The sequence below is a fragment of the Bison bison genome, unplaced genomic scaffold (genome assembly GCF_000754665.1).
Source record: "Bison bison bison isolate TAMUID 2011002044 unplaced genomic scaffold, Bison_UMD1.0 scf7180017864499, whole genome shotgun sequence".
In the NCBI taxonomy this organism is placed as follows: domain Eukaryota; kingdom Metazoa; phylum Chordata; class Mammalia; order Artiodactyla; family Bovidae; genus Bison; species Bison bison.
In genome coordinates, this window is record NW_011495058.1 from 3,965,406 (window position 1) to 3,983,022 (window position 17,617).

Consider the following 17,617-nt stretch of genomic DNA (forward strand, 5'->3'; position numbering starts at 1 on the left):
CCTTAACACACAAGGATCTCAGAGTAAGCAGCTGACTCCAGGAGATGTGGAAAGGTGTCCGGACTCCCAGCAGAACCAGTGTCTGCTCCATCATCCCCTGCTGCTTCTCATATGAGTGGACGTGGGTGGACTGGGAACCGGAGATCCCAGGGAGTCACAGAGACCAGGAGGCTAGCCCCTGGCAAGGGATTTTCCCTGAGCCCAGTTCCAGACAAACAGGTTAAACTACTGTGGCTCAGGCATGGGTCTGTTTTAGAGGGGCTCTAGGGCTGAGAACCCCTGCACCATATACTGTTATATGGACACAAGAATTAAATTTGAGGTGCATGTCACATCTTTCTGGAATCAGTATTAGTTGAGCCAGGTGAAGTTGCCATTGTTATAAAAGGTCCAAAGTAATCTGGTATCAGCTGTGATAGTTGTAAAGACAGCACCTCACAGTCTCTGCCTAGGCCAGGAAAACCTCCACCCCTTGTTCATATCAGCAAATTTTGTGTGGCCATCTGGTCCCTCCTCCTGAAATGGCCTCCCCACACAGGACACCTCCTCTGTGAAGCCTTCCTGACTCCCCCTGCCCCAGCCAATTGCTTCCTCATCCTGGTTTCTACTCTCCCTAGTACCCACCACTCTGTTTGGTCATCAGTTCATTTGTCTCCAACCCCAATGGATCTGGCAGCTCCGGAAGGGCAGCAACTGAACCAGGAAGATCTCCTGCCTCCCCCTCACTTGGCAAAGTGCTCATCTTCCATCATCTGGTTTTCTGCCCGTCCCCAAAAGGTAGCAAAGTCTGCAAGGTTTTTCTATTTAAGTACTGAGTGTCAAGAGTAGATTCTCTTGTTAAATGATGCAGTATATTTCTATATCTTAATGACTTTGTGAAAGGCAAGCTGAATAATATCCGAAAATGGATCAAACTACAGTAAGAAGGCAAGAAGTATGATAAAGTGATCTGGGTACAAAGTTCACAAATCAGTAACACACTCTTCCTTCACCCAACAACTTTAACGGGCAAGATCAACTCTTTTTCTACAGAGCCTGTGTATCGCAGGGTCAACAGAAAGAGATTCAGCCACGGCACCACGCCTTTTGTTCGCTGCTACACACAAAGCATCTCCTGACAAAGCACACTGCTCCTCCTGACAAAGCATCCAGGGCCATGGGGCATGGTTCACAGGTCATTGTCACATCCATCATGTCCTTTGTGCCTCGTGGCATCCTGGTGAAAAGGTTTATCACCCTTGTCTTGTTGACCAGGAAGCAGAGGCCTGGAGATGTTCCTGCAGGGCCAGAGATGGGGATGCACCAGAGCCTCGTGGGAGCTGTGGAAGCTATGGCTCCCTAACTCCAGCTGGTGGGAGAGATTGTTACCATCACAGTGCAGACATGCACTGCTCATAGGTTCCTCTTGTCTCATCCCGTTGGCTGGAAGGAAAGGAGAAGACCTCACATGGACAATTTGCAGCCAGGGCTATGGGGAAATTTATCTGAGAGTCAAGTGCACACATCCAGTACACTCACTGGGTGTCATGGCTTGAATTGTGTCCACCTCAGATTTATACTCTGAAGTGCTAACCTGCAGTACCTCTGAACATGACCTTATTTGGAAATGAGGTTATTACAGATGCAATTAAGTTGATGCCATTCTGGAGTAGGGTGAGTCCTAACCCAATATGACCGGTGTCCTTATACAAGGGGGCATTTGGAGACAGATTTACATGCAGAGAACACCACGTGAAGACTGGAGTGATGCTGCCACAAGCCAAGGCAGCACCTGAAGTCTGGAGAGAGGCCCAGGAATGGATCCTCCCCCAGTGTCTTCAGAGGACGCATGGCCCTCCCCAATGACCTTGATCTTGGACTTCAGGCCTCCCACTTCTGTGAGAGAATTGTTTGAAAATCTCTTTTCTGTTGTTTAAGCCCCCAGGGTGCAATACTTTATTACAGGGGCCCTAGGAGACTAATACCTCTAGCATATGGTTTATCTTGGGTAATGTTCCATGTTACAGAGAGTAAATATTGACAGATAGCAAAGGGGTTGCAAAGATCACCAGGGGAAATTTTGTTCTGGGGAGCACGTCCTCCTCAGCGGAGGTGAGCAGATAGAGGGCACCATCGTGGGCCACATTGAGTCCTGCTGGCCTGGGAGGACAGACATTCGGTTACCTTCTTGTCACCAAACACATGTTTTCCTCTCCCCTGTGGAGGGCTGCTCACAGTCCTCTCCCCACTTTCCTAAGGAGAGCTGGCACATCTCTTGGGGCAGGCAGGCAGTGTTTCTTGCACCAGTAATGCCACCAGGCCTCTCTCTGACTTTTGATTATTTACAAATCTCATGTGTTCGTTTGCATTTGAGCATCACAACTGCCAACGGCCCTGAACTTTGCAGAAACTAATCCAGTTTCAGATCATGAGTGAGTATGGTTCAGGGTGGACCCAGCTTGAAGCCGGATTCAGCATCACAGACACCACAGAGATGGTGGACCCTGAGTCACATAGCCGGGCTGGTGTCCCAGCACCACGCTTCCCAGCTGTGTGACTTTGGGCAGGTTACTCAGCCTCTCTGTGCCTCGTGTCCTCCTTAAACTGAGTAGGTAACAACCCCTGGCTCACAGGGTTATGGTAGGAAGAGAGGCACAAATGCCCAGAGAACCTGCACTTACTTCATAAGCACAAAATAAATGGGTTTTACCTCTCATGGGTCAGTGATCCCTGCATACAGGAATGGGGCAAAGGCCATTCAAACACTTTGAGGTAAATGTATGTTTCAGGCATTCTGAACAGAGACCATGATACCAGGGTAGTTGCTCTAAGCCAGCCCATGGACTCAAGTGTTTGCAGACAAGTGTTTCTTATTCCACATGCCACCACTCTGTATTTGGAACAAAGTTCTGCCTGTGGGTCTGTGGGGAAGAGACCTACCTCTAGTGGACTGATTCTGGGCCACTGTGGAAATGCAAGTTGATTGGGACAGAGATAGGAAAGTTCAACAGGAAACTACATTCCACAAAGTTAATTTTGTCAGAGCCATTGCTTCTTAAGCAAATGACCCACATGACAGGTTCAAAAGAGAGCCATTAAAGTGGAATAGCCCTGCAGCCAGGTGACTTGGGGGTGCTCAACCTCCAGGGACGCTGGGATGCACGTTCCTGACACCCGGGGCAGGCACACTTCCCAGGCCTTCCTCAGATCGCTCCTGGTGGACTTGTTGTCTGGGGCTTGAGAGGCCCACGAACATGATTTGTGGACAGTGATTAGAAAAGTTCAGGGAGTCTGTTCAGGAACCCTCCAGTCAAAAGGGGGCAGGAGAACTCCAACCCCAACTACCTTAATCTGAACACTTGAGTCAGTTCTAGTGAGGGGAATGAACCTAAAGCCTATTATACAGAGTGAAGTAAGTCAGAAAGAGAAAAACAAATATCGTATATTAACGCATATATTTGAAATCTAGAAAGATGGTACTGTTGAACCTATTTGCAGGGCAGCAATGGAGATGCAGGCATAGAAAATAGTCTTGTGGACAAGGGCATGGAGAGGGTGAGATGAATGGAGAGAGCAGCATGGAAGGGTATACACTACCATAGGCAAAATAGATAGCCAGTGGGAATTTGCTATATGACTCTGGGAACTCAAACTAGGATAACAACCTAGAGGGTTGTTACTTCTGTAACAACCTAGAGGGGTGGGAATGGGTGGGAGGCTGGAGGGAGATTCAAGAGGGAGGGGACATATGTACACCTAAGCCTAATTCATGTTGATGTATGGCAGAAATCAAACCAATATTATAAAGCAATTATCCCTCAATTAAAAATAATTTCTTTTTTTTAATCTGAAAACTAAGAGGCCCCTTTACTCTCCCAACTGAAAGCCTGGATGGCTGACCCAGGACCACAGCTTGGAGACCCGGGAAGACCACCAAGGGAGGTGCTCCCCTCCTGAAGTCCTCGAGCCCAAGCAGGGGCTGCCCCTGGACAAGTGGACGGATGACAGTAGGCTGACGACCAGCCTCCCCTTCACATGTCACTGTCCCCTGCAGTGCCAGCAGGAAGAGGGCTAACTGCAGCTTCAAAGTGGCTCTACCACTTTCCTCCCCAGGGTGGTGGGCTCGCAGATCCTGGGGGACTCAGCGTCCTCACTTCTGCGCTGGCGTCTCTGGCCAGCCTAGGGGCAAAGGCGTCAGATAACATCTGAGTGTCCACCGCTTCTGCAGGGAGACCCGGCTGGCGGGAGGAGGTTGGTGTGACAGGCACTTTCGCCGATTGCCCTTGTCACTTAGGATTTGGCATCAAGCAGAGCAGGACCCCGGGCTGGTGGGAGAGGCGGGTGCCGGCCGAGCAATCACACAGGTAGATACGTGATCGCACCTGTGGCGATCATCTCCCAGGAAAGCAGGATACATCCTCGGAGGAGCCCTGTGGTGGGAGAGAGGGGTCAGGCTATACTGGGCTCTGTGAACCGCACCCATGCACCAGAAGGGTGGGCTACTGTTCTTGATGCCCAGAGCACACTGTGGGGCCTAGACGATTAATCCAGACTTGGTGGTGGTGGGCGGTGGTGGGCGTGGGGGTTGCTGACCTCCTCTACTGCCCAGAGCCAGGGTTCCTGTGAGGTTTCTGTGTCATCTTGGTGAGACAACAAGTGGCCTCTTGAGGAGTGAACATCAGCCACAAGCAGTGTGGAAGGGCCCAGATGACTCTGGGAGGGTTGACATCAGCACAGATAGGATGAAAAGGTCCATTGACCGGCCCTGGGACGGAGGCCATGGTGGCCACTCTCAGGTGCAGACAGCAATTCATTCAAGCCCCATCCATGCCCACTCAGGTGCTCCAGGGAAAAACCGTCTGCCCTAATTTAACACACCTCCCTCCATGAGCCAAAGCAAGTGCATCCCCTTCCTGTGTTCTCTATATTGCATTTTTTTTTTCCAAAAGAAATTAGATTCTAGGCGGGTATGCAGTGGTGTTTTCTGAGAAGGAGGGGAGCTCTCCATTTAGATGGTAACTGTCCAGGGGCCAAGTGTTCTCACAGGAGTGTGGTTCTGTCCAGCAGGAGGAAGGAGGGGACACAGTGTCCTGATGGTCACCTCTGCTGTTAGTGAGGACAGGGTGGTCAGTGCAGACAAGGACCACCTGCCCCCGAGGCAGTGCCTGGCATACACCCTGACACCAAGCGGTGTGCCCTGGGTGATGAGAACAAAGCTGGGATTCCCTATGGATTCCCTGGTGACATCTGGGGTCCTTACAGCTCCTGAAACAATGCTCTTAGTACCAGCTCTCCTGGCAGACCATCCACCACAGGGACAGAAGGCGACAGGAGAGGCGCCCGCTCAGCGCTGCCCCAAAGCCGCCTGCCGACAGTTATTTGTAGTGACCCAGGGGACCTAAGCTGACCGGCACTAAATGGATTTGTATAAACGCTCCCCAGGGGGTCGAGCTGAAGACAGGGGGAGGCAGGGGAGGGGAGCTAAAGGCTCACCCTGAAACGTGCCGGGCGGTGGCAGAGAGGGGGGCTAGGGGTGGGAAATAAGCTGTGCAAGGCGGAGAGTCGGCTCTGACAGCTGCGCCCGAAAGGCAGGGAAGCTTCAGCCTGAGGATTTGCACTAAAAATAGAATCGCTGGCTTGTGGGTAGAGAATTTGACCCAATTAGAGATTACCAGTTTCAGGAATTACTGGAAAAGAAATCTCATTAAATAGGTTAAATATAGGCGCCAGAGGCTGAAAAGGCCATCTGGGACTAAAAGGAAAACCAAAACTCCAGAAGGATTTTTAAATGCATTTTGCATCCCCTGTAAAGGGAAGGGAATTAGAGTGCTGTAAATGCAGCCCAAGGCACCTGGATGATGAGCTCCCAGCCCTGTGTTTTGCATTTTGCAGTGGGTGGAGGCTGGTGCAGAGCCACGCTGCCCACTGGCCCCCTGCTCACCACTGTGGGGTCTGCCTAAGCGGACCCTTCCCTGTGTTAAAGAGCTGCAGGTCTGAGTCACACTCAGTGTTGGTAACAGCACTCAGGTCAGCCCCCGGGAAATGTGAGTGGGACCACACCCCAACCCACTCTGGATTCCCTGAATCTCCAGGCACCGCCTTATCCCCATCAGGAGCCCTGCAGCCTCTCCCTCCAAGCCTGCCTTCCTCGCCTCATGTCCAATCTGCCTCCAAGTCCTATGAATCCGACTCCTGAAATAGCTTCCTCCCGTGCATCTCCTCTCTCGCCCGCTGCAGCTTGCCTTCATCCGGGTCTTCACTGCTTCTTGCCAAGACCACTGGAACCACCCTCCCTCCCGTCACTCAGACGCTGGCACATTTTCCCTAAAATGTAGAAAGCATCTTATCCATTCCATGCTCTAAAAAAAGATGCTTCCTACCGCCTCAGAGCATCCCCCAAGTGTGTTTTTTTACAGCACACGTGTCCTGAGGAAAACCCTAAGAAAAGAAATGCCGTGTCTGAAAGCTCTCAAGAGATGCTGCAGACAGGAGCCCCGCTTACCTTGGCTGAATGCTGCCTTTCAACTAACTTGACCACAGAACACCTAGGGGCACCGTGTAGCATGAGTGCTGCCCTGGACAAGGCTGGGCAGACCGGTACCCAACCCATCCCCTCTCCTACACAACTGAACACTGGTTGCCCCCAGTTCAGACTGGAATTCTTTAACTGTTCCCTGCCATCCCCCGTGTTGTCAGGTCCTCTCTGAACCTCTCCTCTCTGAAACTCTGCCTTGCAGAGTCTCATCCACTATATCAGCCAGAAACCTTCCAGGTCAATCAAGAGGAATGGAAATCACAGTGGCAGGTCGGTTCACAGACATTTCTGATGGGTCCTGAAGCCCAAATCGTGTTTTCTTGATACCAATGGGAGCAACACAAGGAAGGGCAGGTGCCTCCTGTGCCTTGGGTCATTCCAGGTTAGCTCATGTCCTCCATGTGCCAGCAGAGGCAGCCCAGTGGCCCCCATGTGCTCACTGCTGGGACCATTACTGTGCTAGGAGCCCAGGGTCTCCAACAGCCAGCCCGAATCTGGGTCCTGTTCCTCCCTAGGCAAGAGGGCATAAAGAAAACACGCAGTTTGGCAGCCCATTGGAACCATGTCAACTGGGGAAGGTTGGGACGCTAGTAGGATAAAACACCATCAGCATACCCCCATTCATGGGCCAGCTCAGTTCCCTCTTCATCTAAGGAGCCCCACACCAATTCCCTCCACACTCCCCTGCTTCCCACACTCATCAACTTCTATCTCTGTAGCAGGTTGAATGGAGTCCCCCCAGAACTCATCCTCAGAATGGGACTTTAGAAATACATTCTTTGCAGATGCAATTAATTAAAGGTCTCAAGATGCCATCATCCTACATTTAGGTGTCTAAGTGGAAACACTTATTTTCTTGGATTCTAAGTCACTCCAGACAGTGACTGCAGCCACCAAATTAAAAGATGCTTGCTCCTTGGAAGGAAAGCTATGACAAACCTAAACAGCATATTAAAAAGCAGAGGCATCACTTTGCTGACAAAGGTCCATATAGTAAAAGCTATGGTTTTTCCAGTAATCATGTATGGATGTGAGAGTTGGGCTATAAAGAAAGCTGAGGGCCGAAGAATTGATGCTTTTGAACTGTGGTGTTGGAGAAGACTCTTGAGAGTCCCTTGAACTGCAAGGAGATCCAACCAGTCCATCCTAAGGGAGATCAGTCCTGGGTGTTCACTGGAAGGACTGATGCTGAAGCTGAAACTCCAATACTTTGGCCACCTGATGCGAAGAACCTACTCATTGGAAAAGACCCTGATGCTGGGAATGATTGAAGGTGGGAGGAGAAGGGGATGACATCACTGACTCAATGGACATGAGTTTGAGCAAACTCTGGGAGATAGTGAAGGACAGGGAAGACTGGTGTGCTGCAGTCCATGAGGGTCGCAAAGAGTCAGACACAACTTGGCGACTGAATAATAACAAATGAGAAGAAAAGATGGCCGTATGAGGATGCAGGCAGAGCTTGGAATGATGCTGCCACAAGCCAAGGATGCCAAGGCTGGCCAGCCACCACCTCAGCTGGAAGCTGAAAGGCAGGATTCCTCTACAGGTTTCAGAGAAAGCACAGCCCTGCCAATACCTTGATTTTGAACTCCTGGCATCCACACCGGGAAAGGATAAATTTCTACCATAAAGCAACCACCCAGTTTGTGGATTTTTTTTTTTTACAGCAGCCCTAGGAAACTTTTACAGTCTTAAAAGACAATTATTTAGCTTCCTCCATCTCCCTCCCTTGTGAACTCCTGGAGCACACGGTCACTTCTTCTCATTGTCATGTCCCTCTCCTCTACCCTCAGGGCTTAGCTCCCCTCAGCAGGTTCCCAGAGAATATGGATGTTTGTTTTTTCTCCTATGTATGTATGTTTCTATGGCTTATAAAATTTTTATGAAAAATTTTTATAATCATAAAAATGTAATTTAATATCATGAGGTTGGAAATCTAACACATTATAGGTTTGCTATGAGGACTAATAAATAAGTCAGAATAGATAAATTACAATTCAGCCATTGTAAAGCATAAGCAAAATATACATTATTATTGTAATATGTCTTTTTCAGGTCAAGACAAATTGTTATCAGTGAGAGGAAAGCAGGCCAGTTTATAAGTGCTTTCAGTTCACAGTTACCAAGTCCCTGTTCTTGGCCTGCAGGGGAAAGATGCGCTTGCCTCCAGGACCTGGCCGGAGGTGATGGCAAACCAAGTCTTGGACTGCCCTGAAGTCTGATCAACGCACTTTTTCTTTGGTCAGATGTTGTTTTAAAAGACAGCTGGAACACTACAGGTGGGCATCCTTCTCCCAACAGACGGTTACAAGCAGGGAATAAATGCTTATTTATCATGTATTAATTAAAGTTCCCAGGAAGAAACAGAGAGTTAGGATGCTAAGAAGTCCTGCAAGAATCCAAACTCCAAGGAGGTGCCAACGCACCTGGGGAGATGGGCAGTCCTGGATGCTGGTGAGGAGGTCACAGTGTAACAGCCCACTGTGCAAGGCTCGTGGGGCACAAAGTGGTGTAGCCCAGGTCCCCCGTGCGGCAGAGTGCAGCCTCAGCCCTGAGCACGCCAGTGTGCACACCTGCACCCCTGAGCACAGCAGGCAGGCTGGGCGCTTCCCTGGAATTTGGTGGAAGTTATGGGAGTGGGGGCAAGGTTCATTTTGCAGAAACACTCAGAGCTCAGCTGTGGCCTTGCACAGCCACGGGTTTGCTGCTACCACTGACCGTCTTCCAGAGCCAACCTCCATCAGCCTCGCTTCTCTCAACTTTGACATTTTCATCTATTAGAAGGAGGGTAACGGATGATCCCTCCTTGCTGTGAACATGAGGTGATCTGCCCGCTCTGGAGGTGTTGGGGAAAGCCCCTGACAAATCCCCTGAAAGAGATTGTAGGGAGGGGGAGCCAGTCACCTCACCTACAGAGGAGAGGGTCAGCACCCCGGTGAGGGTGACTGAGGAGTGTGGGAATGAGAAAAGGGGTGGCTCAGGGGCTGGGGGGCAGGCTGTCTTCCACTCCTTCTTTCCCGATGGCAAAGAGAAAGGGACAACCTGGAGCAGTCACCTTGGGCACCCGCTGAAGCTCATTGGTGTAGGTTCAGCCAGTCCCAGACTCCTCTTTGAGAAATTACATGTTAGGTGAAAACCACTTTTATATATTAAAAAAACCAGGGCTGGGGGGGAGACTGTTCTAGAATAAAAGAGACATAATAACCAATAATAATATATGAACCTTGATTGAATCCTAGTTTTTGATTATTTTTTAATTGGACTACCATTGATTTATAATATTGTGTTTGTTTTAGGTGTACAAACTGATTCAGTTACACATATATAGGTTTATCTATCTATTCTTTTTCATATTTACTTCTATTATAGGCTTTTTCATGATATTGAATATAGTTCCCTATGCTATATTGTAAATCTGTATTTATTTCTTTTATATACAGTGGTATATGTTAAACCCATATCCCTAATTTATCCCCTCACCTTTCCCTTTTAGTAACCATAAATTCATCTTCTATGTCTGTGAGTCTGTTTCTGTTTTGTAAATAAGTTCATTTGTAATATTTTTTAGATTCTATGTATAAGCAATATTGTATAATATTTGTCTTTCTCTGTCTGACTTACTTCATTTAATATGATAACCTCTGGAATCCTAGTTTTTAACCATAAGCTAGCCTTTGGGGACAATGAGGGAAATGTGAAAATGCACTGGGTCTGAGATGATATCAGGGAATTAGTAAGTGGCCAGGTGACTTGCTTTTCTTAAGCATGATAATTATGTTGCAGTTACAGAGCATCTTGTTTCTTAGGACATGGATGCTGAGATATTCAGGGATGAAATTTCACAATGTCTATCAGTTCAGTTCAGTTCAATTACTCAGTCACGTCCAACTCTTTGCGACCCCATGGACTGCAGTATGCCGGGCTTCTCTGTCCATTACCAACTCCCAGAGCCTACTCAAGCTCATGTCCATAGAGTTGGTGATGCCATCCAACCATCTCATCCTCTGTCATCCCCTTCTCCTCTTGCCTTCAATCTTTCCCAGCATCAGGGTCTTTTCCAATGAGTAGGTTCTTCTCATCAGGCGGCCAAAGTATTGGGAGTTTCAGCTTCAGCATCAGTCCTTCCAATGAACACCCAGGACTGATCTCCCTTAGGATGGACTGTTGGATCTCCTTGCAGTCCAAGGGAGTCTCTAGAGTCTTCTCCAACACCACAGTTCAAAAGCATCAATTCTTCAGCCCTCAGCTTTCTTTATAGTCCAACTCTCACATCCATACATGATCACTGGAAAAACCATAGCCTTGACTAGACAAACGTTTGTTGGCAAAGTAATGTCTCTGCTTTTGAATATGCTGTCTATGTTGGTTATAACTTTCCTTCCAAGGAGAAAGCGTCTTTTAATTTCATGGCTTCAGTCACCATCTGCAGTGATTTTGGAGCCCAAGAAAATAAAGTCTCTCACTGTTTCCATTGTTTTCCCATCTATTTGCCATGAAGTGATGGGACTGAATGCCATGATCTTAGTTTTCTGAATGTTGAGTTTTAAACCAACTTAACTCTCCTCTTTCACTTTCATCAAGAGGCTGTTTAGCTCCTCTTTGTTTTCTACCGTAAGGGGGGTGTCATCTGCATATCTGAGGTTATTGATATTTCTCCCAGTGATCTTGATTCCAGTTTGTACTTCATCCAGCCTGGCATTTCACATGATGTACTCTGAATATAAGTTAAATAAGAAGGTGACAGTATACAGCCTTGACGTACTCTTTTCCCAATTTGGAACCAGTCTGTTATTCCATGTCCGGTTCTAACTGTTTCTTCTTGACCTGCATACAAATTTCTCAGGAGGCAGATCAGTTGTCTATAACTTTCATCAAATTGGTTCAGTCAAAGAAAACTCCCTTTCCATTTTCCCTTATGTTTGAATGTTTTATATTGAAAGTTAGAAAGGGGAAAAGGGAGGGAAGGAAGAAGGGAACCCACAGGAAATTCAACCCAGAAGTGCCCCTTGGCTACCAACAGAATCACAAGTGCTACCCGTCAGAAAGCACCTTGGTCTGAGTACCTGATTCTCCTCAGACTAAGATAAACAACCTGAGTTCATACTCAAAGATCATCAAAGACATAAGAAAGCAAACTACTGAGAGTGATGGTCAACAGAAAACAAACAACCATGGATTTAGACTCTCAAAGACCTGAGATAGTGTAATGATCATATACAGAGTATCAACTAATGATGAATATATTTCCTAAGGAATTAAAGGTGTAGTTACAGAAATGAGTGAGCAACAGACTATAATAAACAGTGTCTTAAAAGCAGCCAGAAAGGAAGGATCTGCTACTTACTAAAGAACAACAGGTGGCCTGAGAACAGACTTTTCAGACAGCAACAAAGAGCTCTCAAAACAGAAGAATTACAATTTTTAAGGACTGAGTAAAAATACCTCTCAACTGGGAATGGTGTAATTTGCAGAATAAACTTTCCTGAATGGAGACGAAATATATTTTCAGAAAATCAAAGATCAAGAGAATTGCACCAATATAAGGACAATAATGAAATTTCTAAAAGAGTGCTCCAGGAGGAAAAGAAAATGAACCCAGAAAAATGATCTGAACTGTGTGGGGAGTAGAAAGACAAATATTGGGCATACGAACAAAATTGAGTAATTTCTTGATTATAAGAGTTAATAGGTAACAACACCCAAAGATGAAAAATCAAGAAAAAATAAACAAATGGAAACACTGGGCAAAGGACAACTGGTTAATGAGGCTAACACCAGGCAGGATAAGCTTTATACAGAAAATGTTCCTGCGGACAGAGAAGATCACAGCATAATGACAATAGCTCCACAGGAAGACACAGTTGTGGTCAGCTCAGCCTGCTATAAACACCACAATAGCAGACATTTCTTTTCACACAGCTCTGAAAGCTGAAAGTCCAAGGTCAAGGTACCAGCATGGTAAAGTTCTAGTGAGAACCCCCTTCCAGGTTGCAAACAGCTGACTTCTCTTCTACTTCGATGGTGGGAGTAGGTCAAACTGGCTCTGTGGGGCCTATTATTATTATTATTGGCCTTGCAACTTGCAGGATCTCAGTTCCCCAACCAGGGATTGAACCCCAAGCCATGGCAGTGAAAGCCCAGAGTCCTAACCATGAGGCTACCAGGGAACTCCCTGAACCTCTTCTTGCTGCTAAGTTGCTTCAGTTGTGTCTGACTCTGTGCGACCCCACAGACGGCAGCCCACCAGGCTCCCCTGTCCCTGGGACTCTCCAGGCAAGAACACTGGAGTGGGTTGCCATTTCCCTCTCCAATGCATGAAAGTGAAAAGTGAAAGTGAAGTCGCTCAGTCGTGTCCAACTCTTCGCGACCCCTTGGACTGCAGCCCACCAGGCTCCTCCAACCATGGGATTCTCCAGAAGGGCACTAATCCCATTCATGGGGGCTCAACACTTATGACCTAACTACCTCCCAAATGATCTACCTTCTAATGCGATTGCATTAGAGATTGGATTTCAACATATGAATTTGGGGGAAGGAGATAAATATTCAATCCATACATTATAATAATTCTGAATTTGCATGAAAAAAGTCAACTCCAAATATATAAATTAAGAATTGGCTTGGGACTTCCCCAGTGGCCCAATGCAGGAAGCATGGGTTCAGTCTCTGGTCAGAGAAGTAAAATCCCACATGCCTCAAGATACGGCCAAAAAAAAAAAGGGAAATTGGTAGAACTAAGAGAAATTGACAAGTATATTATCAGAGTAGTTGATATCAATCCTCCTTTTTCAATTATCAATAATTTAAGCTGACAAAAAATGATTAAAGGTAAATTAGGTTTGAACATTATTAAACTTGATTTATTCAATAATACACTCTTCTAGGTACATATGCAACATTTACAAAAGTTAAACACTAGGTCACAAAGTAAATCTCAAAAATCTGAGTCAAAGACTCAGATATTTACAAACCAGTCATCCAGCCACAACAAAAGTAAAACATGTGTAAACATAAAATGATTACTAAATGTTCCTGTATGTCAAAATAACTCATGACTCAAAGTGAAATAATACCAGAAAAATTCAAAGTACTTAAAACTGAGCAATAAAAGATACTGCATACCAAACCTTGAGATACAATGAACACAATATTTAATGGGACGTTTATAGCCTCAAAGACTTTAATAAGAAAGAAGAGAGGCTAAAAATAAAAAACTAAGAACCCAACCTAAGAGGCTATATAAAGAACTATAGAATATCATGTGAAATATAAATTTAAATTTATATTAAATTCTAAATTAAATTAAATTCTAAAATTAAATAGAAAACAAATATTCAATCTTCAAAATCAACAAAGCCAAATAAGTTCTTTAAAATGACCAAGAAAATTGGCAGTTCTTTGTAGAAGTTGATTGGTTTAAAGGAGGGAAAGTATAAGAAAATATTAGGGGGACTTCCGTGGTGGTCCAGTGGTGTGGATGCAATGGTAGGCCTTGCATTGCAGGGGGTACCAGCTCAATCCTTGGTCCAGGAAGATCCCACAGGCAGCAGAGGAACTAATGCCGTGTGCCAGTTCCTGAAGCCCTTGTGCCTAGAGCCCGTGCTTCACAACACGAGAAGCCGCCACAGTGAGAACTCATCACACAACTGGGGAGTGGCCCCTGCTTGCTGCAACTAGAGAAAGCCCAAGGGCAGCAGCAAAGACCCAGGGCAGCCAAAAATAACTGAAATAAATAAATAGAAATCATAAGGAAAAAAAGAAAATATTATGAATATGAAAGAGGACTTAATTACTGAAACTACAGTTTAAAGAAATTAAGATGATGCCATTTACAAATCTGTGGCAACATATTTGAGAACGTATATAATCTGAATCCTGCAAAAAATATAACTTATGAATAACATCTTGAGGAAATGAAACATTTCAGTAGTGGTATAATCATTAAAAGAACTGAGTCAGTAGTTAATAGCAAGCCTGGGAGATTTTAGTGATCAGTTCTGCCAAACTTTTGAGGAATCCATCGCTCCAGAATCAGAGACAATTCCCGAGAATAGAAAAAGAGGGTACACTCCACTTTGTTTTATGAACTACTAGGCCTTGTTAGCTGAGAAGGCAATGGCACCCCACTTCAGTACTCTTGCCTAGAAAATCCCATGGACAGAGGAGCCTGGTAGGCTGCAGTCCATGGGGTCGCTAAGAGTCAGACACGACTGAGTGACTTCACTTTGACTTTTCACTTTCATGCATTGAAGAAGGAAATGGCAACCCACTCCAGTGTTCTTGCCTGGAGAATCCCAGGGACCGGGGAGCCTGGGTGGGCTGCCGTCTATGGGGTCGCACAGAGTCGGACTCAACTGAAGCGACTTAGCAGCAGCAGCAGCAGCAGCAGGCCTTGTTAGCATTAGAAAAAAAATCTATAAATATCATTCTCCAAATTAATAGATTAATAAGGGAGAAACCATACCATCATCTCAACTGATGCCACAAAAGCATTTGATAAAATCCTTCACACATTCTTCATCAGTCTAATTGAATAAAAATGGAAGCAGACTTCTTAATAAAAATCTTCAAAAACATTATCCTTTGTGATGAAATCTTAGAATCATTTTCTTTAAAAATCAAGAATAAGACAAAGACTCCCATTCTCATAATTTATATGCACTATTTATTTGAGATCATGGCGAAGTATAATAAATAGTATTAAATCAATGTAAATGGTATTAAAGAGTTTCTAAAGATCTAAAAGCTTTAAGCATTGGAAAATCATAAGGAACCAAGCTATTATTATTTAAATATTATGTGATATTCTATTGGATTGGCCAAAAAGTTTGTTTAAGTTTTTCCGTAAGATGCAATGGAAAAACATGAACAAGCTTTTTGGTCAAACAAATACATCAAAAATTCAGGAAAATCCATACCTAAATCATCAGAAATGATATGTGTTTAACAATATAATTGGCTAGAAGATCAGCAGCAAAATTTAAGAATGTATTTATATCTCTGAAACAGGAACAGAGTTTTCCAAATGATCCCATTTATAATGATAGTCAAAACTGTAAGGTACTTAAGAATACATGTAACAAAAGAGGTGCAAGTCCTATAGAGATAAAATTATGAAACTTTAGGAAGGCACACACATATTTTAAAAGCCTATTTCACAAGATCAGGAAAAAGCTGAACTATAGAGACATTCAAGTTATCTGTCATTCAGACAGAACCCCCTCACTGCTAGCTCACTGTTTTTTCCTATGAAAGTAAGAGAGAAACTTAAACTATTTTTGTATGTGTGTGTGTGTGTGTTTTGCTGAACTATGTAGTCGAGAATATTACCCCAAATCCCATGCTGTGAACCGTGCTCTCGCAGTCTTTGCAACTCCAAAGACTGGACTGGACTGCAGCCTGGGCTTCCCAGGTAAAGAACCTGACTGCCAATGCAAGAGCTGGTAAAAGATGTGGGTTCAATTCCTGGCTTCGGACGATCCCCTGGAGGAGGACACGGCAACCCACTCCAGTATTCTTGCCTGGAAAATTCTGTGGACAGAGGAGCCTGGAAGGCTGCACTCCATAGGGACACACAAAGTCAGACACGGCTGAAGCAACTTAGCATGAAGCATGCACGGACTGCAGTCCACCAGACTCCTCTGTCCATGGAATTCTCCAGGCAAGAGTGGGCTGCCATTTCCTCCTCCAGGGGATCTTCCCCCTCCAGGTATTGAACCCGCATCACCTGCATTGTCAGGTGGACTCTGCCACCGAGCCACCAGTGGTTCTCAAATTTGAGTCTGCATCAGCATCCCCTGGAGGATTGCCCTCCCCTCTCCCAGCTTCCAGTTTCGTAGGTATGGGCTGGGGCCAAAGGATGTGCATTTTAAACAATTTCCCAGGTGATGTGAGGCCGCTGGTCCAGGGACCCTACTGTATTTATTATGAAGTACTACCAATAAATATTTCTTTCTGCCTAAAGAGCCTGTGTTGGTCTATTTTCTCAATCAGTTTATAAGATAAAAGCACCAAAATCTGATTGAAAACTTGGGGAAATGCTTTTACATTATTAAAATTTGCATTTCCCATTATCTGAACAGGAATAGAAATTAACAGTTTTATTTGACAGACATAATGTGTTCTATATATAACTACATAATTATAGAAGCAGTGACTCTTCCCATTAAACTGTCAAGGTGGTCGCTGTGCTGTCTCTCACTCAGAGTGGGTCAGCAGGCAAAGCAAAGGGGGAAGGCTCTACCACTCCCACCCACCAAGGGGAGGAAACCACCACGGGACCAGAACTGTAATTTACATCGCTAAACCCAGCACAGCAGGATTTGAAAGCTAAAGGAAGAATTTTCACATTCACCTAAATGTTTTTCCATCACTTTAAAGATTAATGTTGATGACTTCAGTGAGTTTTATTCTGACTAGATCCAGACTGAGTAGTTTCAGTGGGGAAGCACTAGAAACTCCCCCACAGTTTCTAGTTCATATATTCACACAAACAAAAATAGAAAGCTCTCAGTGCATCTAGAGACCTAAAATTATTAATGAGACAATGGGCTTTCATGAACTCATGCTGAATGGAAAAAGTGAAAGTCAACATTATGCATTCATATGATTCCAAGCAGGTTAAAATGTTCAATGTACAGAAGACACAGCTTCCTAAATATATTTTCCTATTTTCTACAATGATTATAAATAATCAGTTCAGTTCAGTCGTTCAGTCTTGTCCAACTCTTTGTAACCCCATGGACTACAGCATGCCAGGCTTCCTTGTCCATCATCAACTCCTGGAGCTTGCTCAAATTCATGTTCATTGTATCAGTGATGCCATCCAACCATCTCATCCTCTGTCCCTGCATGAGTCAGCTCTTCACATCAGGTGGCCAAAGTATTGGAGTTTCAGCTTCAGCATCAGTCCTTCCAATGAATATTCAGGACTGATTTCCTTTAGGATGGACTGGTTGGATCTCCTTGCAGTCCCAGGGACTCTCAAAGAGTCTTCTCCAACACCACAGTTCAAAAGCATCAATTCTTCAGCCCTCAGCTTTCTTTATAGTCCAACTCTCACATCCATATATGACTACTAGAAAAACCAAAGCTTTGTTG

At 45.3% G+C, this 17,617-nt stretch overlaps 1 protein-coding gene across 1 annotated transcript in view; it reads right to left on the bottom strand.

Moving 5' to 3' along the window:
• ADCY1 (adenylate cyclase 1 (brain)) overlaps nucleotides 1–17,617 on the bottom strand; it is a 144,349-nt gene that overhangs the window by 101,945 nt on the left and 24,787 nt on the right. The window contains exon 3 of the mRNA XM_010829109.1: nucleotides 4,078–4,158. Within this exon, the coding sequence (XP_010827411.1) occupies nucleotides 4,078–4,158 (81 nt within the window). The remainder of the gene's footprint in view (nucleotides 1–4,077; nucleotides 4,159–17,617) is intronic.